Source organism: Amphiura filiformis, chromosome 20 (assembly GCF_039555335.1).
Source record: "Amphiura filiformis chromosome 20, Afil_fr2py, whole genome shotgun sequence".
In the NCBI taxonomy this organism is placed as follows: domain Eukaryota; kingdom Metazoa; phylum Echinodermata; class Ophiuroidea; order Amphilepidida; family Amphiuridae; genus Amphiura; species Amphiura filiformis.
Genome location: NC_092647.1, coordinates 12887522 through 12913051, shown reverse-complemented (window position 1 = coordinate 12913051; position 25530 = coordinate 12887522). Strand labels below are relative to the sequence as shown.

The window sequence follows — 25530 nt, the reverse complement described above, 5'->3', positions numbered from 1 at the left end:
TACATAATTGATACAAGCTTTGATATGTCCAATACTGAAATGCATTGCATTCGGACATCTTTATTATTGTGTTTAGCTGCCAGAAATTCTAAATGGCACAAAGGTAGGTTTGGTAAAAGATATGCATGACGTCCGAATACATGTTTTAGCTGTGTCATTTCCACAAACTGAGAGAATAGTAAACAATAGTTAAGCAATAGGTGCAGGGTAATACACTCTTTATTTCTACAAAGTTTCAATAGCCTACGTTTAAATATTTCTGAGATGTCAACAATAAAAGCAAGTATTCGTAGGTAAATTTCGGTAACCGAATGTTACCTACGAATACAATTTGACAACATGACCGTATTGTGAAACACCACCATTTATGCCAATGCCCATATTGGTACATAACGAAGGCCTGTATGTTTGCTATCAAATCATATGTCAATGGAAGTTGCGAATTCACATACATGCCCACCATGCAAAACTGAATACTGGCTTAATTGTTGAAAAATATGTACTGAAATAGACGACGGTCTGCTCATTTGAAAGAAAATCAGATTCGAAGAAGATTAGAAGGGGATAAATACTTGGATTTGTCAGCTGTCATGTGTGTTTCATTTTAAACGTTTACCGACCTTCTGCATGTTCTGGTTTCTGAGTAATTTGTCTCCAAATTGGTTTATTCGAAGGTAACTTTTGACGTTTTCGCTAAGTTTACCTACGAATACCATGAAAAAACCGACTTTACTTATTGTCTCATGATCTAGACAACACAGTGGTGGACCCTAGTATAAAGGTAATTATAGTTGCCCTCAAACAAAAGGCCACAAGACGTAAGTGACTCCAAGATGGACTTCACAAGTCTGCAATAACGGTTTAAAGCGATTTGTGTGCAATTAAGCAAATTAAAGTCACTTTAGTGCCTTTGTTTCTTACTTCAATCCTCTTTCAACTACTGTGAACCGACATTAAATATACATGATAGGGTCTCAAGTATCAATAAACGCACATAAAGAAAATAATACATTCAAAGTGCTTTATAAAATGAAGATTTGATTGCGATATCCACCAAAAGTCTAATTCTTACCTACAAATACTGAAATGTTACTTACGAATACAGCATAATACATGACATGTGTAATGAAGTGTCCCTACCAATGGAAATTAATCGTCAAAAACTTAAAGCGGTACCCCCGGACAATATTATTACCCATATACGGATTCATTCAACAATTATTTATTATGTAAATTTGCTGTTTAACTACTTGTATATCACAATGAAGTGTTCAAAATCTTGCTAAAAGCATCAAAAAATGTTGATCTAAGGTAAAAGCACTTATTCATTTGGACGTACCATCTGAAAGAGATCTAAAAACTACCATTTTATTCATTCATTATCATAACAGCAAAATTTGAACCTCTAAACTCAATATAGAAATTGTTAAATCGCTCATGTTACCTACGAATACCCGGGTTTCTTCACCTATCATTTTATAAAGCATTAGGTGTATGCGTATAATTCCTAATATTCCTGAAAACAGATATCCCACTCATTCTTATACAATATGTAAATTTATTCATACTCATTTGATAAATAAAATACAGAAACTGACCTAAACTTCATTTTCAAATATAAACTAGCATAAATTGACTAAGATCATATTGATCGCGTTATAAAAATAAAACAAATATTTTCTGGTTGAGCTAGCATTTTCCTGACACCCCGTGGTCTACATTACACGAAAAAAGTGTTAATGGGAATATTCCATTTGTTTTAGGTTGATTAGTATTGCGATAGTGAAAGCATCCTGGTATTCGTAGGTAACATTGGGTTTTGATGTCACATTTACTATCACACGTCCTGGATTTATTTTTCAAGATTAGTGATGGCACTTTTGGTTCATATAAGGCCAACATGCCATCAATCAATGGGCAAAAGGAAAAAATTGTGGAGACATTTTTATTTTGGACTTTTATTTTTGGCCCGTGGACACTTTTGGTTGGATTCAACCATATAGGTCTTTCCTATATCAAACACCCATATTTGGAAGATACAGGTTGTTCGTGTTTATGCATGATATCATTTTAAACTTCATATAACTCATTATTTTTCCTGTTCACACGCGTACCGTCTACTATAGGCCTAGTCTATATATCTACCTCGAGTCACCGGCACTAGCTTTGAAGTTCAGCGTGTTCTGCATTAGCTTAGCGTTACTTATAATCAACATCGAACAATAGAAGTCAAGTGTTTTAATGTTAGCTGTAAATATAGTCTCGCGGGAGAATCTGTTATTAGTCTTCTTTATCAGTCTTTTTTTTTTAAAACTTGCTGGTCACGGCTACGCGTGACTCTAATAAACAAGTATGCTTGACAGTGTGTTTTAGAGAGCAAAGTCCCGTGTAAAGTTCTGCTTAAAATTCAAAGTCCATAGTCGGATTTTCGGGTTCGCTATCAATAAACTGGTAGATTCCAAAATCAGAATTGTTCAGTATTAAAGTGAGCCATTATAATTATGCAAGATAGTGTTGCATTCAATTACTTTTATTGTCACTAATCATCTGATATTTTTAACTCTTTATGACCATTTTACTATTGAATACTTTAATTTTAATAAACATCAGTATAATTTTGAGTTCAACGAAATGGGTTCATCTTGAATAATAATAACATATTTTTAATAAAATTCGACTATGGCATAGTCTAAAGAGCTTTTAAAATCCCGATAAATTCTTTTGTTGAATACTAGCATTTCCATCAATGCAACATATTACATAGCCTATATATAATAACGTTAACATTAGAATGTATATTTGATAATGACTATTATCAGTAACAACCGGAGGGGGCCTTAAATCAAATTTAAATAATCAAATTTAAATAATAAGTAATGTACACCGCCTTCCAAATCTAGGTATATCAAACACCCAGATTTGGAAGTTAGGCCTATCTGAAGTGGTCCTTTGTTACCAAAAATAAATAGATCTTTGAATTGGTGAATTGGCGCAGTATGGTACCTTTGTTGTCTGTGTCGTCATATTTTAGTATGAATTCAATAAAATAAGTAACCACTCGATGAACAATTATTACGGGTATACTCAACTGACAAATTACATTGATTAACAGTTTGAGCAAGTTTGAATGGGATGAAACTGAGTTCGTCTTATGCAGAATGAGATCAAACAAGAAAACTAAATGTGTAAAAAACAGGGACATATATCCCACCTATCCCTTTGACTTGAGCAAGAGGATTTATAAATCATGATAGCCCAGGAAGAATTAATCCCTTTCTCTTTACTGGTAAATGGTCCCAATAGAAACACGCCTATTGACAGGCAAGTTGCAGAAATTAAGAAAAACAAAATGAATCATAATAACTGTCAATCACAATTATCAAAATTGTAAAAATACATTTATATTAGGTAAGCTGACAATATTATTTATAAGGTTTCCTGCAGTAGAACGGACGCGCCGCATCTATTGTTTTTTATACCGCATGCCGCCGACACAATTAGTTGTTATCAGCTAATCTGTTTTATCACCGAAAAGTGTGAGACTGATCAATAAACACCATCGCATCAACTCAATACGAATCCTACCGCGGTAAGCTTCCAGCACCGATCTATTTACATACCTCTTTGGAAGCATGGAAGAACAAACATTGTCACTGTCTACTCGATCTGGATGTATTTACCCACTTGTGCTTACATTCCTCAGCTATAGAAAGTCACCGATTTGAAACTCAAGTCCAGTTATCTTAAATCATGTTTATATTGTTAATTAACATAACTGCTAGGGGAAATGGCCTGGCGGGGTTGAAGCTTTTGGATTATAGCTTTTTAAAAGCCGATCGGGAGCCCGGGGGGCACTGACATTCCCCAGCTATACGGGTATGTGCCGCGGCGACGACCCCCTTTTTCAGAGCCGCTAGCCATTCCTTAGACCCACTGAATTCATTGATTGCCGCTCTTGAAGCCCCAAAATTTTTCTAGCTGTTCCATAGACTCTCAGATCACCGATCTCCGCTCTCATTGGCATTTTGATTGGCGTGTTTTCTGTCCTACCAAAAGCTACTTTTGCGATTGAAACACATTGTAAGGAATAAGGCAGATTTTGGGCTCCTTGTAGTAGTGGCAACACTGGTTGGTTGATTGTAAACAGTGATTGCAGCACTGCCGGCCGCGAGTGCCGAGGCCTTCAGCTGATAAACATTTTGCTGGAAATAAATGATTTTGAGATCTCTTTTGGGAATAAAATTGCCAAATGTAAGGAAAAGTACCTCAAATAATTATGTACACGTCCTTGCAGCTGGCCATAACAGTGAATTAAAAGGTAATTTACGATCTACTGGTTTAGTGGAATGGTTGCCAAATTCTGCATACTTCACTCAAGCGTCTACGCAGAAGAAACGTCTTTCCCTCACAGACACACCTTACGGAAATTGGCTGATGCAAATTGAAGAAAAAAATTATAGTACAGAAAGGTGGTTTTGTTGGAGTTTTGTTAAGTACCATTATACCTGCACTTGCTAGTATGGTATGGGCTATAGGTAGGTCTGCAGGGTCTAGTAATTTTGATCCGAATGCTGTTTTGCTTTGCTGAGATTTCCATCGTAGGCCACCCCAGACCAATTTTACATTAATGGTTTTCTTGACAAAGTGAAATCGATTCCTTCAAAAATCTGTGGCAAAAACGTAACAAAATTGAGCCCTGGTTTGGCCTGCATGGTTTAGTTCCGAGACCCCATTTTCAGATTTTGGCGGCTGATCAGTTCCCAAGACCCCCTTTTTTAGCTGGTTAATTAGTTCCCAAGCCCCCCTTTTTGGCCGCCCGATCTGTTCCCTAGACCCCCTTTTTGGCCGGCCGATCAGTTCCTTAGACCTCGAGTTCGAAACTGACGGTGGCACACCCCTACCAAAAAATAAATTGAAAAGTGCCCCGGGATCGGGAGCCATTCTGGGCTACTGATTTCTTTATTAAAAATGACCCTGAAAATAGGACTCATTTTAAAATCGCTGGTAAATTGGTAAAAATGGTTTAACCATAGACCCTGGGTTTAACCTAGAAAGATTTTCGATTTCAACACACTAATAAATGAGCCTAATAGTAACATAATAACATTCCTCATGGTAATGTTACGTGGGTTATTAGAACTTCAGATAACTGTCCTGATTCCTGAAAACATCAGTCGCTCGTCGTATGCAATACACGACATGACGGCAATCCCCTTTTCCGCATTAAAAAATCTGCACAATCGCCTCGTGTTTTCATACACTCCACCACGTGCGAAAGGGCAATCTTTCCCAGTTTCGCGAAATTTCTAGAAAGGAGGGTGCAAGCATTCCCTGCATATTTTTTTTCTACGATATCAGAATCGGAAGTTATGCTGAAAAGTATAGTCCATATTTATAATAAATCTTCACAAGAGAGAAAAATCTGATTTTTGTATAATTTTATATGAGCTTAAATTCCTTAAAATGTACTTAATTAATTAAAAAAATTAATTAGTATATTTGAAAAACGCTTCGCACAGAGTCGGGGTTTCCCCTTTTCATGATAAATGAAAACATTGGGTGATCTAAAACATGCTTCAAAGTCTTACCTTTTTAATCGAGTCGTATCAATTTCATGTATATGATCAACCAAGCTTCATTAATAAAAAATAATTATAGTCCTGAAAACGTTTGTAACAATGTACATTATTTCCTTGTTTCCAGTATTTTTTCGACAAATTCAAATGATCCATTTCGTAGGTTATCATGATCTGATCGCCGATACACTTCCTGATTGAATCGATGCCCCAATTAACATTGTTTGAGCATTCAATGGTATAATGAGCTAATCTGTTAATTCTGTTTACCACTGAAGTGTGTGAATTGTTCTCGATTGGCCGGGATCAGGACCGTGTTTACAACTCTATCCTAATTGCCAGATTAAATCAATTACATGGGATTTGGCAGTTCACACATAGGATTTGGCAGCCGTGTTTACAACTCTATCCTAATTGCCAGATTAAATCAATTACATGGGATTTGGCAGTTCACACATCGGATTTGGCAGCCACAAGTCAATAATATTATAGTAATCTGCATTGCATTTGCCACTTCGATTTTCGTTTTGCCGGCCAGTTCAAATCAAAAACATTTAGAATCTGCAGTATTTTGGCCAATTCGATTTTCTTTCAATGATACTATTATATTTGGCCGCAATCGACCGCCCTAATTTTGAAAAAGGGAAAAAGTGTACAAAAGAATACCGACCTTAATTTATAAAAATCAAGAAACTTTTTTCATCCTTTTGCAATCTAATTGACCACAAAATACGTTTTTAAACAACAAAATTTACCGTTTAAAAAAACAAACCAAAATTTTAGAAAGACTGTACTTTCAATATTATTTCCCGGGACAAAATTGCTGGTCAGTGTGTTTGATAACTCGACCTTCGTCTCACCTTTATAGCTGTAGGCCCGAGGGTACTCGACTTTGAAAGTGACGGGAATCTGCGGACAGCAGTTCGAAACTAGGGGTCTTTCGGTGAGAGCCTAGACACCATAAAAGGTGGTCTTTCAGTGAGAAGGTCCCAAAAAAGGAATCTTTCCGTGAGACTGAGGAAATTCTGACCAAAAAGGGGGTAATTCAGTGAGACTGGGAACAATTTTGGGTCAAGATATGAAAGTTGATACAAAAATAACGAAAAAATGGGGTCATCCAGTGAGAGATTTTTTGAAAAAGGGGGTCTTTTGGTGAAAGGAAAACGCATGGTCACACATGCGTCATCCATTTTAAGCGAAATGTAGGCCTACGGCAAAATAATTTTTGTAAGTTTTCTCATCAGTTTTTGCTTGCAAACGAATTAGTGTGGGTCCCCGGTGTGGGTCTATGAGGTACAGCAAACAAACTTTAGTCTTATGGCATTGTTGCCTGGGCGGGAGAGGGCCGGGAAAACCGATTGGCTTAATTTAATTAAATCAAATAGGGGCCTATAAGTTATAGTCATATAGCTATCACTGATTCTTATATGGGTCAAAATGAAATAATGTTGTGAACGCATTTTTTTACCAACAAACGCATAGGCCTATCTGTTTTCAGAAAAAGGTGAACAATGCATTGTTTTCACGTTAATCTTTGTGATTGAACATCGCCTACCCCCCTCCCCCCGGTATGAGAGGAATGACGGTGATCCGTTCAACAAAATAGGCCTATGAGGAAATAACATCCTGGGTGTTTCTTTTTTTGTGAGACTTTGACATGAAGAAGTGTAGATTGTATCTGTATATGCCATACCCGTAAAAAGGACCGACGTGCAGCGGTATTAGTATTATTAATACAATCGGTAAATCAAAGTATCAAACCCAATTTTCGGATCTATCTTATAAAGCCCAAAACAGAGCTCAAACACAGATTTAATACATCGCACACAGCACCATGCTAACACAATACTAGTGCCGTAAAGCACAAATCACTATACCGATACCATCAACAATAGCTGGTTAATACTGTAACAGTAAACAGTTATATTCATCCATTATCACACATTCACACACTCCCTAGAATCTTTTTATAGCTATATTGACCCATAATTTAAACCAGAGTAAACAATGAACATTGTTTATTCAATGTGCACTAGTGCAGAGGTCTGACTGGTGCCACTACTATTAGTGACCATTGATTTTATCAGAAAACTCAAGAGGTGCTAATTGCTACTTACAGAAGTGTGAAAAAATGGGATGAGGTACGCCCCATTTGCGGGATCCCGCTAAAAACCGCAGTGCGACTGGGTAGGCTTTATAAATAATATTGTCAGCTTACCTTAGAGAAGTATGTCCTTTATAAATGAATCTGATATAAAATACAAAATTATATAATCAAAATAATAGTAGGCCCTATTTTAATTAAAGATATATTTTTATTAATTTAGATTTATATCTTTGATTAACCAGTTTTGCAAACAAAATAATTGGATTTTTTCTTCTTGGCGGCACTGCCTCCCACGCTTCGTCATAAAACACAAAACACGGCCCGTAATTCTCGGGTCTTAATCAAATTGAGAGCAGACTACTTGACCCGGGACTTGTCAAGCAATCGATCGTACATCAGTGTGTAAAGCATGCGGACGCGGGCCCGGGACTTGTCAAGCAAGGTACGCCGTGTTCTAGTACTTTTTGCGTGCTTGGTGCACGGAACCGTTGATTGAACACATATCACACCCGGCGTTTTCGTGCAAGTGGCAGCAATAATCCGCCGCTAACACGCTGGGCAAAAGTCAGTGCACAGCACGGAACCCACAAAATATCTCAAAGCTGCTGCTGGCGTTTGTTTTGCTAGTTGTGCTCATTTGTCTTTGAAAAATTTGTCAAATATTTTCAGTATTAATAGTTTCATTATTTAGTATGTTTATACATGTAGGACTGCAAGTTTTGAAAGTTTTGAACATCACAAACTTATTTTAACTGAGTTTGAGTCGGTAAAATAAAAATACACAAAACTCGCAAGAGTTTTTTTTTGTTTTTTTTTTTTTTATATAATGTTTTGTTTTGCCATATTATGTAAATTATTACATAGCCATACTGGCGATAAGTAATTTACATGTTTAACACTACTTATTATATCATACAAAATATGAAGTTAACATGATTTGTAAAATGAGATAAATCCTTTGTTTGTGAAAGCATAATATTGTTATGTAAAATAAAGTACACAAGGATTTAATATTATATAAAAAATACATAATCAAGGCCTAAATTTCAGACATAGGCCTACACATGTATTAAATTAATTATTGTTAATGAAAATATAACTTAAGCTAATATAGTGTGACATCAAAAGTTTATTTTGCAACACGGGCGTATCATCGTGCATTATGGTTTTGTTACGAGTACCAATCTTCAGTCCGTCAGCAATCAGCATACCATTTGCTTTAAATACTATAATATACACGCCGGGCTTCAAGCAATCGACCAGGAAACAGTCAACAACAGCCCCAATACCCGCGGTATAAAATGGGGACGAAAGTGCACGGGAGTGTAGTGTAATTGAATTGGCGTGTAACGGAAGTGGAGAGGTTCGAAGTGGCCTGTTTCCCGGCACAGCAGTAGATTTCCGTGGTTGAAAATTAGCACTAAAAAGTGCGTTTCACAGCGAGAAATTGCGTATTCTATTTGAGCTTACAATAATGCTACAATGATCTCCGTGACGGAACGGTTATGATTGATCGTATTGATTGGCATTGGTCGCATGCACACTTCGCAACGTTACACAGTGAGTCAATTGGGGCGTAACTGGTCGTGGTATGTATTGTGTATTGGGTGAACCTTTTGGGGCGAATGTGTTTTGGGGTGAGACGTCTCGCATTCCCCTATATGGTAAACTGGTGTTTCATATTTAAACATCTCAAAAAAAGTAACTAGCCCCCCTTAAATAATGCCCATTATTCAAAAACAAGCTATTGTATTACAAATCTGTAAAATGCGTTGGAGGCAGAATTTATTTCTGCACATTTTGACACCTCATGTGACACGATAGCCAAGAAAAAAATAAAACACCGGCCAATTTAATGTAGTGAGGTCCAGATTTGATAGTTGCATTTACTATACAACAATACAAAAACCCCGGGACAAAAACACTCAGATATCATTACACAGATTTCCTTCCATTATACTGAATACAAATCAATAAAATTTACTGCAACTTTCAAATCTTGGGTTATATTGATTTAAATGTACGCTGTGGCGTCAATATTTAGTCAATTGCTACAAATGAGGTGCCAAAATGTGCAGAAATTAATTCAGCTTCCAATGCATTTTACAGATTTGTAATACAATTGCCCATTTTTGAATAATGGCCATTATTTAAGGGGGGTTAGTTGCTTTTTTTGAGATATTTATTTACTTTGTGTTCCTTCGTTAGCTTTGATCCAACTTCTTTCATTGGTGATTCCTTTCATTGACCCTCTCCTAGTAAAATGATGTAACTTGTAAAGGGGAATCAATTTTGATTTTTGACCTCATTTTAAAGCTTTTTTCACTGAAAATTTGCTTGTAAGGCCCCAAAAAAAAAAGTTTGTCTCAAAGCTTTATGCGTTTGTAAAATCCCACGATTTGACAAAAACAAATGCTGAAATTTTTTTATTTCAAAAAAAAAAAAAAAAATTTATAGTTTTTCCAGAAAAATTCGGCGAAAATCAAGACTTTTTTCTCAAAATACAAAAAAAAAAAGTCGGGAATAAAAAAATTTAAAAAATCGCATTTCGCATTTGTTTTTAAATTTCTCGTGAGCTTTGAGACAAACTTTTTTTCTTTGGCCTAATAAATGCCCCCTTTCAAAAACAGATACAGAAAATATGATACACATAAAATATGGACATAATATGAATTGCTGAAAACTTAAAATGATAAAAATCCCTTTAAATGGAAAGGAACTTATTATCATCACTGATTGTAGTTTTGACTGATTTTTGTTGCAGCAATTTTGTTTTCCATTATTCTGCTGGTGTGACCATTGGTGTGCTAGCATCGTTACTGGTTCTAGTTTACGTACTCAGTAGATTTATACCTAGGGTGAGTATTGAAGTACATGTATTGTGTAAAATATAGTTGGGACTATATTCATAAGTATTCATATTTCTACATGTATTGTGTAGAATGTGCCTGTACTACCTGTAACCCTAGCCTCTTGAAAACCACAACATCCTCGTAAATACTGATATTGGAGCAGGGTGAGGGTGGGTAATACCAGGGCCCAAAGAATTGTCATATTTATGGGGGCTATATGATCAGTTTACTTTAGCAAATGGTCCCTTTGCTCATTTAATGAGGGGTTTTAACTATTTTAAGTTGAATAAAGTTTATGGGCCATTGGGCTATTCCATTTAAAATCCTCACTACCCCGGTGGAAGATTTTGAAAATATCCTCCACAGGGGGAGTATGAATTTCAATTGAAATGAACACATTAGAGATCCATTTGAATTTTACACATCCTCTGAGAAAGATTCAACCTGAATCTTCCACTTCAGGTGGTGGGTTTCAAATGTAACTGCTAATGTGTTCATTCCATTAGAAATTCATACTCCCCCATAGACAGGGTTGGAAAAAGATGGGCAAATAGGAAGCTCCTTGCTGGGAAATGTTGGTGTCTCACTGGAAATTTTTGGTGGCAGAAAAAAAATGGAATAGCCCATTTGGGGTTATAAGGAATGCAATTATGCCTGCAGGTCAACAAAAAAAAGTACCGTGACTGACGTGAGTATAGTCCACCTTCGAGTAAAGTCCCCCCCAATTTTTTTTAGGTCAACCATGAATGATCCTAGCATTTAGGTCTAGGTCCAGGGACACTACAAAACCGAAAAAAAAAAAAAGAAAAAAGAAAACGGGGTGGGACTATACTCGCGTCAGTACGGTAATTATCTATGCTAATTACATTTTATCTTGCACACAGAAAACTGGTGCCATATCTGTGCTAGTAGGAGGATGGGCTTTCTGCCTGTATATTCTTAACTGGGTTGTGTCCAACTTCTTAGAGCTTCAGTACAAAGAATACCTCATCGGCTATGTAGTGTGTACTGGACTGGTCAGTTTTGCTGTGTGCTATTATTTTGGACCGGTCACCAACCATCGGACAGTGAAGCTCCTACAGTGGTCATTGCAGCTGATTGGCTTGTTGTGCGTATACGGGGGAACGCATCATGATGCTGCAGCCGTTATCATTATCGTGAGCCTGATTTGTTTGGCTTTTGTGCCAGATAGTGTGATGAATTGGGTGACGTCATTTGGGTAAGTGTCATTTGAGATACCCAGTTAGCATTTGAGCGAACGCACTGTTACAAGTGCCTTTTAATGGCCCATTCAGTGATTTGCTCGCTTGGACGATCTGAACGATCATAAAAATCATCAAAATTCAGATTTTGGTACCTTTGTCATTGTCATAGATATGCTAACATAGCCTGCTACTGGTTCAGGTGAAAACTGTGTATTAAAAGACAAAATAAGACATTTACATGAATCTGTAGTTTATATACTGACCGTATTTAGATTAACTACATGTATTTGAATGGTTTTAACTTGTATTGTGATAATATATGTGGCCTGATGTGCTGTATAGTTTTGTGTCATGTTATTTGCATATTTATGAATATTAATGAGCTTATTTGCATATTATTTGTATATACAAACCTGTGTTATTTACACACCTTTCTTTGGGGCCATCTTAATTATGAACGATGTTCTAGTTTTCTCTTCTCCCTCTTTCTTGTTCTCTTTCTTTCTCTCTCTCTTTCCCTTGTTCTTTCTTTCTAACTTTTTTTGTCTTGTTCTGTCTGTTTCTCTTTTGAGTCAGATTCCATATGTGTTTGTTATTCTCAGCTCTCATCTTACCAGTACTAATATGCCTCTGTGTCTTTTATTTTATAGTTGCCTTTGGAAAAGAAGGCCCAAGCTCCGCTTACTCTTTGTTTTTCCTCTCCCTCTGTCTTTCTCTTTCCCTTGGTCTTTCTCTCTAACTTTTTGTATCGGCATGTCTCTCATTGTCTTGTTCTGTCTGTTTCTCTCTTGTGTCTGTATGTCTGTCACTTCCAGCTCATGTACTAACATGCCTCTACATGTCTTCACTTTTTTACAGTGGCCTTTGGAAAAGAAGACCCAAGCTACGTTTGCTATCACCAGAAGAATTTGAGGAACAAGCCAGAGAGGAAACACGCAAAGCCTTGGCTGACCTGAGGGAATACTGCAGGAGTCCGCAATGTGATCCTTGGAAAATGGTGGCAAGGTTGGAATCACCTAAAAGGTATGAACTGAAGGGTCAATTAATCAAAAAACAGTACATATACTCTACCTTTATTGGGCTATTCCATTTAAAATACATGCTGTCCCTGTGGGATATTTTCGAAATATCTGCCACAGGGGGAGTATGAATTTCAAATGGAATTAACATATTTGCAGCTCCGTTTGAAACTCGCTCTCCCTCAGGGGAAGATTCAGGTTGAATCTTTCTCAAAGGGTGTATGAAATTCAAATGGAGCAGCCTAATGTGCTAATTCCATCTGAAATTCATACTCCCTCTGTGGCAGATATTTCCAAAATGTTCCACAGGGATAGTGTGGATTATAAATGGATAACCCATTTAGTGCCCACTGACGCACATTTAAGCAACCCCTTCTGCTGCATTTTTTAGCATATTCACAGGGCTAAAATATTGTTTTTTAAATATAAAAACTCTCTGTGCCTTGAGTTGCAATGACAAAGTTTTCATAGTTTTTCATAGGATATGTCCAATGGCATAGCCAGGTTTTCAGAACAGGGATCTCAAACATGTGAATGTACTGACAAGTGCTCTTGTCAACCACGTCATGTCAGTGACAACCCCTTCAGTAGCTTGCAGTGGTGTACCAGCCCAAATTTCCCTGAATGACTTTACTGGGACAAATTTGTTTGAAGCATGCAACATTTTGCAATATTCATGCTTGTATGGGCAAAAAAATTAGATTAATTTGAACTGACACAGGCCAAAAGGAATAAGTACATCGCAGATTTTGACAAGTTTTGTTAACATGGACTGTCACTCAGTTTACACAGTCCATGTACCGACCCCCAGTGATGTACCAACAGACCATTATGACTGGAGGCGTGAGGCCCTAGGTAACTACCCCTCACTGGCTGCACAATTGGATATGTCCAATTTGACTTTTAGAACATAGTACATAATAATTAAGCGAGCACTTGATATGACTATATGTAAAGTACTTGAGCTGTGAAGTTGATAATTGTGATCTGTGAAAGAAGCTGGCAAACTCGAACTTTTCAAATAATTTCACCACTTCTTAAACCTAACCCGCCTGTATAGTATACTACAAAATACTACTTGATATATGCGCTGTTCGTGCGTGCATCCCATGTGGTGTGATGACGCAATCGCCCTAAGTGATATATATGCACGGTTTCGCTGGCCAGCGAAGCCCAAGATCCGTGGCAAAGTGTCGCCGACCGAGTGCTTGGCATGCGAGGGGTCTCGGGTTCGAATCCCACCCAGAGCAAACAACTTCTTTCTTTCTTTTCTCTCTTTATTCTTTCCCTTCCCATCGCCAAAAAGCCCTTAGGCGGTAAGGGTTAATATATTTGGTAAGAAAGATGAGTGGGTTAAGATATTATAACATACCAGTACCTCACTTATATGACAAACCATTAATTTTATACATTTACAAATTGCATATTTCATGTTTAACAAGTGGTTCCCGATCCTTCCTTTTTCTTCTTCCATCAGGTTTGCAGATTTTGTGGCTGGTGAAGCCCATCTGTCACGGAATGAGATCTCTGCCTACGACACAGATCTCTCTATGCTAGATGATGACAGCCATGATAGTGACTCGAGTATCAGTATCACTGAAATAGACAGAAGGTAGCACAGGCAGGGATAAAGGCACAAAGGCATTGACTATAGTAAAGCAGTGCTGGCTGCACTATGGTGTAGTCCTTGCAAGATTATCTGACTGCAGCTAAAGACTCTCAGATTGGTAATGCTTTGACAGCAAGAGTACTAGAAGAGACTGGTGGCATGATGAGGGTATTTTATGGCTGCTAGAATTCTTTCCACACAATTGTGAACAAAACATTTGTTTATGTTGTGATTGGAGTAATATGGGTTTATTTGAATTACATCCAGTAATAGCAGAAAGAATGCCAATATTGCTTATAAAATACATCTTGCAACTAATGCCTTGAAATTCTTAGGCATAAGGTACACAGTTTATTGGTAAGTCACAATCTCCAAAACGACTTGTGGTTTGCAGGCTATTTGCCGTAATCAGAATTTAATTTCTCTTGTGGTTGGCATTCAAGAACTAGTACTCCTGTAGCCAGAAACTAGTGAGACCCAAGACCAATCGTAGCCAGAGAGGCTATCATTGATAACACATAGAATGCCATGCAGGTTGCCCCTCTCACCATAGGGCTGCTTATTTGTGGTATCATGCTTTACAGTGCTATTTTTTAATCACAAAACAACCCAAGAATGTGCTCTTGCTCAGGCGACGCTTGTAGACGGCCGAAAACTTGTGTTCACCAGTGGTGCCTAACTGATGTTACACCCCACCGCTATTTGTTATTTGATAACTGATGAAACATGACTACTGGTATGATGTTAAGTCATATAAAACAATACTCTTCCATTCATATTAGAGACGTTTTTGAAAACAAGATTGGACGATGAGTTGGCATTACAGCTCAAACCTGCAGCAAGATTTATAAGTGTAGGTCACTGCTACTGGATGTCAGAACGATTGAATCGAACAACAGTCATGATAGGACATGAACTATGATTATTTTAGACTTGCCACAACGCTTCAATGCACCAGGAGTGCTATTCATAGCTTTCCTCAATGTTGCTACTGCACAACGTGAATACTTTCCTGATCAATGTGTTTGTCTGATAAACTCTTCTAAATATCAGCAAGCAAGAAGAGCAATTTATAGCCCACCTGCAACTACTCAAACTGTTTATAGTGGCTGAAAACTAACTATGATAATTTTCACCGTCAACGCATTGCATGAGGCAGCTGTTTTGTGAGCGCATCAATGCAGCGTCTTTAAGTGCGAACGTATGGCATGCACACCAGCGCTTTGAGTGTCAGCTAGCTACTTGAAGCTGCGCCTAATGAAATATGCAGTGACGTCATTGCCACATCAGGGTGAAAAATGGTATAATTCCAGAAAGATTATTCAGACATTATTACTGCACAATTTGTGTGCTTGTGTAATTAACTCTTTTAAACATCTAGGAGTTCTTTATAGTGCGCTTGCAACTTTAAAACTCAAGCTGTGCAATTATGTTTATAGTTGGGATGAATGTTAACTTATTCTTTGCCATCTGATGAAACTTCTGGCATGACCAAAACCAAAGATTACCAACTCAAAATTGCGCCATACGTAAGTAACGTAATGCTATGGTCAATTCGCCATCTTGATTTGTCACTCAAGGAGGGCAGATAATGTACCTCTATCATTCATCGGCAAGAGCCAGAAATCCAACGATAATTTGTGCCTTGCTTGAGTTTTACAAAGGTAGGTGTACACAGTGCTTAACAACCACAAACATTGAATCAAAGTTTTCCAGGCACATAGTGAAATAATATAGGTATGTTAAGTTGCCTCCATGAGCGTGCACATGGCAGAGTTGGTACTCTTTGATTCCAACTCATTGGGCATGACCGAAGTTATAACAGTCTGAAATTTTACTTGCTTGTATATTAATTTAAACTGAACAATAATGTGATAATAATAGTATAAATAAGGAAGAAAGAGCTGTATTCAGACTTTTAAAAGGAGGATGGTCCAATGCTATGTCCAGTTTCATTACAGGGTGTTTTGACTTCGATTGGTGGCTTTAGATCCCACTCCTGTCATGGGTTTTGAAGTAATTTTTCAATTTCTTTAGGGAGGACAGTCAAAATGGTGCACTGAGCTCAGCCAAGCTTTGCTGCCTTCAATACCACATTCTAGCGAAAGGGCTACCCGCTTTTTGACAAAGCCCAGACCCATACAAGCCTGTAAAAAACTTTGTCAGGCTTCGCTGAATTTTACACACACCGCTCCAATACCACCGTTAACCAAAAATTGATCAATTGCTTGAATTGACAACCTCTTGACACCTAATTGTACCACTTTACAGTTACATACTTAATATTGACTTTCTATTGCACCGCATATACATGTATAGATCCAAGTCATACTTGTTTAAGTAACCACTCGAGCATTTGAATACTGGGTTGTTATGCACTTACTGAACACATAATTGATTATGGTTGTGTTATCGACCCCAGTTTATAAATTGTGCAATTTGCTGATACCTCTTTGCTGAAGGCTCCGATACATACGGTATTTCGTCAAATAGTCGCCCCCCTCAAATAAACGCCCCCCTCAAATAAACCACTTTTTTCAACCAAGATGTTTCAAAAATGCCGATATTTCCATGCTATCTTATGTAGTAAGCTTACCAAGTTGCCCACATGGTAGATAATAGCGTCAATAATTGGCGAAAATCTGGATTGGAAACCCGGAAATGAACCAGAAGTCAGTGTTTCTAGTTCATATTTCGTCATTTTAGTGTTTTTTATCGTTCTAAAATTGACCTTGAATAAACGCCCCCCCTTGGGAAAATGTAACGCCCCTGGGGGCGTTTATTTGACGAAATACGGTAAGCAAATCGGTATACCGTTCGCTTCTTATTATTGAAGGCTAGCATAACCTTCAGTAAATGCAGCAAAACTTGGCTGAGCTCAGCGAACCATTTTGGCTGTATTTCCTTATGTTTTGATACTACAGGCATAAGGGATGATATACATTTATAGGTCTTATATAGAGTAAATGTGTGACTAGGTTTTCCTAACTAGTCTATAAAATTTGGACAAAGTGTTTTAGAAGTTAGAACCATAGCTTTTTAATTGATGTGAAAAATACATTTTTATGAATGTGGCTGCTACTCAGACCATCCTCTTTCAAGAACATATTGGGGTTTTCCAGTTTAAATCCATACACACCCTATTGAAGACATGACCTTAACCTTCTACACAGGGAGTGTGACTTTCAAATGAAAGGGTTATTCCATGAAATCTACACCCCCTGTGTGGGAGTATACAAATACAACATATGTTGAGGGGAAGTAGTCAAAACTACTGGTACGGAGGTGTTGGACGATGTGACTATTCCCGATGTGTCAGTGGAGGGAAGTAGTCGAATCATCCAACACCTCGAGACCAGTAGTTTTAACTACTTTCTCGAAATGGAGCATGTATTTGTTTTACTCTACCTCATAAATATTTTCACTTTCTTAGCAAAAGTAAACAAAAGTCAAAACACACCGGCATGATTTTGCTTACCTGATTTTATTGGAGGATTTATGTTCAAACACTTTAGATTTATATTATTCTAATTGTCTTTCTAACACAACATCGGTAATCTTGTAACTACAGCAGATGCTGTTTTCGTGATAAACACATCTGCAGAATCACTGTTGTGTAGCAAAATGCTATACATCTGAAAGAATGATGATGAGTGGGGTTGAGACACCATGTAGTAGGGGACTAGGGGTGCGGAAGTTTTTACTACTTTCCGGCATAATTGCATAGGCGCAGGGAAGTATTCAAAATACTGTACTTGGAGCCTGGCATCATTAACCAATAAGATATCTGGATTACCTAATAAATATTTATGAGGTATTAGGTATAGTAAATTTAGATCATGTCTTCCATATATGAATTTTGACTGGATTAGCCCAGTGCAATACTTAGGTCTCAGCAGCCGAGAGATGCCACACAAACTAACAACTCAACTGAAATGAACAATACTGAGATATTTACTAGTGAATAATAGCAATACTGCAACTATTAGATGAGTTTAGTTGAAAAACATTTCTAAAGGAAATGTGTGTTTTGTGGTTGTCTGAACAAATGCCCATAGGGCACAAACAGATAAGAATTCTTTGTGTGTATGTATATATATGGGTTTTCTTTTCATTTTTGGTATGCAATATTAGGGTAAAGGTCTATCTTCCGAAGTGTTTTTGTCCCAAAGGTTCATTTGCTGTGAAGGGTTTTTGCTCCAAAACTACTTTATGGTTATTTCCCTAAAAGGCCTTTTTTTAGTCTACTTCGTAGCCCCTTTTGATTTATCATCCCTGCAATCTAGGCTTCCCCCTTATCCTGTTCTGACCCAAAAGTTATAAACCTTCAACATTGGTGGCTGACAGGCTCACTCTGAAACCGACCAACCCCGAAAACTGGCCCACCAGAGAAAAAGGGTCCGGTTTTGAGGGTTGAGTGATTATCAGAGGAAACCACCAACGTTGGGACAGAACAGAATAGATGGCATTTTCCTGGTTGGGGCGGGGAGGCTAAATTGCAGGGATGATAAATTAAAAGGGCTATGTCTATTTCTTGACTATCAACCCATATTTAGCCAGTTTATTAAAAACAAATGGAACCTGTACAAAGTAATGGGAGTGCTATTTGATGAAATGAGGTGATGTATCATATTGCAAAGGATTGTGGGAAGGGTAAGATATCTTCTGAATAACCCTTGTACCATTACTGGACTAATGTCCCTTTGAAATAAAAGCCATCAAACCCAAAATGTTCTGCAGAAAACATTTAAATGCTGGTTGTATAAAGGATAAATAAAGGCCATAAAACGTTTCAATATTTTTGAAAACTTACTGCAAAACAGAATTCTAAAAGTGTTGACAAAATATCTTTAAAAAATGCTTGCCAAAAAGCAATTTATAATCACATTTTGACAACATTTCTAAAATGTAGTTTTGCCATGTGAAAATGTTTTAATAACCGTTTCATAACCATTATATAAACCGACATTCAAATGTTATTAAAACATTTAGACCAAAACATGCTTATAGCATTTATTAAGTTTTGAAAACATTTTTGTGTTTGCTGGAATTATACCAAAAATTTCGGACTAATGCCCCAGTGGGTGTAACATATTTTTGGAGAAACAATCTCTTGGAGCAATAACCATTCAGAGAAATTACCAACATTTTCGGGCAAACCATCCTTTGGACTTAATGCGTCTCAGACAAATGACCCTTTAGAGAAAAAAAAACTTTTTCAAAGAAAAACCTTCCAGGTTTATGACCAACCTTCCTTAATTGAAAAGCATGTTTGGATAAAAGTCCTTTTTAAAATGTTTTTCTTATATTGGCCCCTTTTCATTCATTAAATTTTGTCTGAATCAGTGGCAGTGCCATAAGAGGATGCAGTGGTGCGCGGGAGGGGGATTTTTTCCCACAGGAAAATTGCCAAAAAATGACTTGTGCCCCAATCATACCTGGTGCCCTCCAATCATGGTCAGTGCCCCCCCCTATGATGACCCATGTTACTGAGAGGCTGGGACATTTCCCTCAAAAGAGGGCTCCCCAGGTTGCCCTCTCCCCTACTCAGAACAAAAAACATGTGAAATTTTAGGCAAATTTGCTTATTTTTACCACTGCCATATTTCACATTTCCCCCTCCTGTCAAATGTTTAAATACAAAATCCCTGATATATTTATGATACTTGAAATACAATTGGCAGTACCTATAAGAGGCTACAGATCTACATGAATCACATTTTCAAGTATATTTTGTCACATGTCATGCAAGATACTTATGTTATGACAATCATTCGGGTACATGTAGTATGTTTTTTAAGTCTCATGAAAGTATTAATGTCTTTGAAATTAAAAAGCGAAGAAAAGAACCATGAAGTATTAACAGAATCATGCAGTGTGTGTTGAGTATTGCTGGATGCAGGTATGCGGTTATGGCAATCTTTTTTATGTTTTGTAAGCTTATGCTTGTACATGTATATTGTTATTTGAATTGTTAATAAAAAAAATTGAATGAAAAACTATGTATGTGTCTCTTATTTATTTCTAAAAATCATCTTGATTTTTTGTATGGTAATGCAGAGATACCACTTTGAAAGGCTGAATTCAAGTTTTTTGTGAGTCCAAATTCCCATGTTTTTATTTATTTTCAGCCCGTTTTGGGGTTTTTTGGCCTGCATTCGCATGCTTTTTTCATGTTTTTAGCACCAGTTTCAGGGTTTTTTTTAGTGCAACTGAGTGGCATCTCTGAGTGGGTGATATGCTGATTAGCTCTCAGTTATGGCAAAATGTAAACACTAATTTGGGCCTGCTGAATTGTGTTGGTGGGGTATGTTTTACAGATGTGTACCAACCGGGGCTGAGGTGCTCCCCCCGGATAGAAATATTGGGACAAAATTGACCAAAAGTTGCTATTTTAGGCCAGAATTGTCCTCATTTTGGCCCATTTTAGCATTAATATTTTATTGCGTGTTTGTCCAGGTAAAGTCATTTTTAAAAGTCCAGGTAAAGTCATTTTTAAAATACAATTTTGATCATAATTGCTTTCAAACCAACTAATCAGTGCAATTATTTGCTATCTACTGGAGATAGCAGGGTAATGACATACAATTTTGATCATAATTGCTTTCAAACCAACTAATCAGTGCAATTATTTGCTATCTACTGAAGATGGCATGGTAATGACATACAATTTTGATCATAATGTGCCTTCAAACCAACTAATCAGTGCAATTAATTTGCTATCTACTGAAGATAGCATGGTATTGACATACAATTTTGACCATAATGTGCCTTCAAACCAACTAATCAGTGCAATTATTGATATTTGCTGTCTACTGAAGATAGCATGGTAATGACATAATTAAATGTTTGATCATAATGTGCCTTCAAACCAACTAATCAGTGCAATTATTTGCTATCTACTGAAGATAGCATGGCAGTGGCATACATTTTTGATCATAATGTGTCTTTAAACCAACTAATCAGTGCAATTATTTGCGATCTACTGAAGATAGCATGGTAATGACATACAATTTTGACCATAATTTGGCTTCAAACCAACTAATCAGTGCAATTATTTGCTATCTACTGAAGATAGCATGGTAATGACATACAGTTTTGACCATAATTTGCCTTCAAACCAACTAATCAGTGCAATTATTTGCGATCTACTGAAGATAGCATGGTAATGACATACAATTTTGATCATATTGTGCTTTCAAACCAACTAATCAGTGCAATTATTTGCGATCTACTGAAGATAGGATAGTAATGACATACAATTTTGATCATAATGTGCCTTCAAACCAACTAATCAGTGCAATTAATTTGCTATCTACTGAAGATAGCATGGTATTGACATACAATTTTGACCATAATGTGCCTTCAAACCAACTAATCAGTGCAATTATTGATATTTGCTGTCTACTGAAGATAGCATGGTAATGACATAATTAAATGTTTGATCATAATGTGCCTTCAAACCAACTAATCAGTGCAATTATTTGCTATCTACTGAAGATAGCATGGCAGTGGCATACATTTTTGATCATAATGTGTCTTTAAACCAACTAATCAGTGCAATTATTTGCGATCTACTGAAGATAGCATGGTAATGACATACAATTTTGACCATAATTTGGCTTCAAACCAACTAATCAGTGCAATTATTTGCTATCTACTGAAGATAGCATGGTAATGACATACAGTTTTGACCATAATTTGCCTTCAAACCAACTAATCAGTGCAATTATTTGCGATCTACTGAAGATAGCATGGTAATGACATACAATTTTGATCATATTGTGCTTTCAAACCAACTAATCAGTGCAATTATTTGCGATCTACTGAAGATAGGATAGTAATGACATACAATTTTGATCATAATGTGCCTTCAAACCAATTAATCAGTGCAATTATTTGCTATCTACTGAAGATAGCATGGCAGTGGCATACATTTTTGATCATAATGTGTCTTCAAACCAACTAATCAGTGCAATTATTTGCGATCTACTGAAGATAGCATGGTAATGACATACAATTTTGACCATAATTTGCCTTCAAACCAACTAATCAGTGCAATTATTTGCTATCTACTGAAGATAGCATGGTAATGACATACAATTTTGACCATAATTTGCCTTCAAACCAACTAATCAGTGCAATTATTTGCGATCTACTGAAGATAGCATGGTAATGACATACAATTTTGACCATAATGTGCCTTCAAACCAACTAATCAGTGCAATTATTTGCTATCTACTGAAGATAGCATGGTATTGACATACAATTTTGACTATAATGTGCCTTCAAACCAACTAATCAGTGCAATTATTTGCTATCTACTGAAGATAGCATGGTAATGACATACAATTTTGAACATAATGTGCCTTCAAACCAACTAATCAGTGCAATTATTTGCTATCTACTGAAGATAGCATGGTAATGACATACAATTTTGACCATAATTTGCCTTCAAACCAACTAATCAGTGCAATTATTTGCTATCTACTGAAGATAGCATGGTAATGACATACAATTTTGAACATAATGTGCCTTCAAACCAACTAATCAGTGCAATTAATTTGCTATCTACTGAAGATAGCATGGTATTGACATACAATTTTGACCATAATGTGCCTTCAAACCAACTAATCAGTGCAATTATTGATATTTGCTGTCCACTGAAGATAGCATGGTAATGACATAATTAAATGTTTGATCATAATGTGCCTTCAAACCAACTAATCAGTGCAATTATTTGCTATCTACTGAAGATAGCATGGCAGTGGCATACATTTTGATCATAATGTGTCTTTAAACCAACTAATCAGTGCAATTATTTGCGATCTACTGAAGATAGCATGGTAATGACATACAATTTTGACCATAATTTGGCTTCAAACCAACTAATCAGTGCAATTATTTGCGATCTACTGAAGATAGCATGGTAATGACATACAATTTTGACCATAATTTGCCTTCAAACCAACTAATCAGTGCAATTATTTGCGATCTACTGAAGATAGCATGGTAATGACATACAATTTTGACCATAATTTGCCTTCAAACCAACTAATCAGTGCAATTATTTGCTATCTACTGAAGATAGCATGGTAATGACATACAATTTTGACCATAATTTGCCTTCAAACCAACTAATCAGTGCAATTATTTGCGATCTACTGAAGATAGCATGGTAATGACATACAATTTTGACCATAATGTGCCTTCAAACCAACTAATCAGTGCAATTATTTGCTATCTACTGAAGATAGCATGGTATTGACATACAATTTTGACTATAATGTGCCTTCAAACCAACTAATCAGTGCAATTATTTGCTATCTACTGAAGATAGCATGGTAATGACATACAATTTTGAACATAATGTGCCTTCAAACCAACTAATCAGTGCAATTATTTGCTATCTACTGAAGATAGCATGGTAATGACATACAATTTTGACCATAATTTGCCTTCAAACCAACTAATCAGTGCAATTATTTGCTATCTACTGAAGATAGCATGGTAATGACATACAATTTTGAACATAATGTGCCTTCAAACCAACTAATCAGTGCAATTAATTTGCTATCTACTGAAGATAGCATGGTATTGACATACAATTTTGACCATAATGTGCCTTCAAACCAACTAATCAGTGCAATTATTGATATTTGCTGTCTACTGAAGATAGCATGGTAATGACATAATTAAATGTTTGATCATAATGTGCCTTCAAACCAACTAATCAGTGCAATTATTTGCTATCTACTGAAGATAGCATGGCAGTGGCATACATTTTTGATCATAATGTGTCTTTAAACCAACTAATCAGTGCAATTATTTGCGATCTACTGAAGATAGCATGGTAATGACATACAATTTTGACCATAATTTGGCTTCAAACCAACTAATCAGTGCAATTATTTGCGATCTACTGAAGATAGCATGGTAATGACATACAATTTTGACCATAATTTGGCTTCAAACCAACTAATCAGTGCAATTATTTGCTTTCTACTGAAGATAGCATGGTAATGACATACAGTTTTGACCATAATTTGCCTTCAAACCAACTAATCAGTGCAATTATTTGCGATCTACTGAAGATAGCATGGTAATGACATACAATTTTGATCATATTGTGCTTTCAAACCAACTAATCAGTGCAATTATTTGCGATCTACTGAAGATAGGATAGTAATGATATACAATTTTGATCATAATGTGCCTTCAAACCAACTAATCAGTGCAATTATTTGCTATCTACTGAAGATAGCATGGCAGTGGCATACATTTTTGATCATAATGTGTCTTCAAACCAACTAATCAGTGCAATTATTTGCGATCTACTGAAGATAGCATGGTAATGACATACAATTTTGACCATAATTTGCCTTCAAACCAACTAATCAGTGCAATTATTTGCTATCTACTGAAGATAGCATGGTAATGACATACAATTTTGACCATAATTTGCCTTCAAACCAACTAATCAGTGCAATTATTTGCGATCTACTGAAGATAGCATGGTAATGACATACAAGTTTGACCATAATTTGCCTTCAAACCAACTAATCAGTGCAATTATTTGCTATCTACTGAAGATAGCATGGTAATGACATACAATTTTGACCATAATTTGCCTTCAAACCAACTAATCAGTGTAATTATTTGCGATCTACTGAAGATAGCATGGTAATGACATACAATTTTGACCATAATTTGCCTTCAAACCAACTAATCAGTGCAATTATTTGCTATCTACTGAAAATAGCATGGTAATGACATACAATTTTGACCATAATTTGCCTTCAAACCAACTAATCAGTGCAATTATTTGCGATCTACTGAAGATAGCATGGTAATGACATACAATTTTGAACATAATGTGCCTTCAAACCAACTAACCAGTGCAATTAATTTGCTATCTACTGAAGATAGCATGGTAATGACATATAATTGTGACCATTGCTTTAAAACCAACTAATCAGTTCAATAATTTGCTATCTACTGAAGGTAACGTGGTAATGATATAAACGGTTCCAAAAAAGTAAGTCCCCTCTAAGACATTTTGGTATAATCCAAAAACGGCTTGATCAATTATCTTGTTTTAAAGTTTGAAACATAAACTGATGAAGTGAACGGGGTTTTGTTGCATAGGTGTAGATCCCGGG

At 36.5% G+C, this 25530-nt stretch overlaps 2 protein-coding genes across 3 annotated transcripts in view; both read left to right on the top strand.

Annotated features, from left to right (window-relative positions):
* LOC140142714 (nuclear envelope integral membrane protein 1-like) overlaps positions 1-15509 on the top strand; it is a 28992-nt gene extending 13483 nt beyond the window's left edge. For both annotated transcript variants that reach the window (XM_072164715.1, XM_072164716.1), the window contains exons 5-8: positions 10448-10541; positions 11420-11754; positions 12599-12763; positions 14237-15509. In XM_072164715.1, coding sequence (XP_072020816.1) covers positions 10448-10541; positions 11420-11754; positions 12599-12763; positions 14237-14375 — 733 coding nt within the window. In that variant the 3' untranslated portion in view covers positions 14376-15509. The remainder of the gene's footprint in view (positions 1-10447; positions 10542-11419; positions 11755-12598; positions 12764-14236) is intronic.
* Positions 15510-15959: 450 nt separating this feature from the next.
* Positions 15960-25530, top strand: part of LOC140142122 (uncharacterized) — a 54393-nt gene continuing 44822 nt past the window's right edge. The window contains 1 exon segment of the mRNA XM_072164088.1: positions 15960-16032. Coding sequence (XP_072020189.1) covers positions 15960-16032 — 73 coding nt within the window.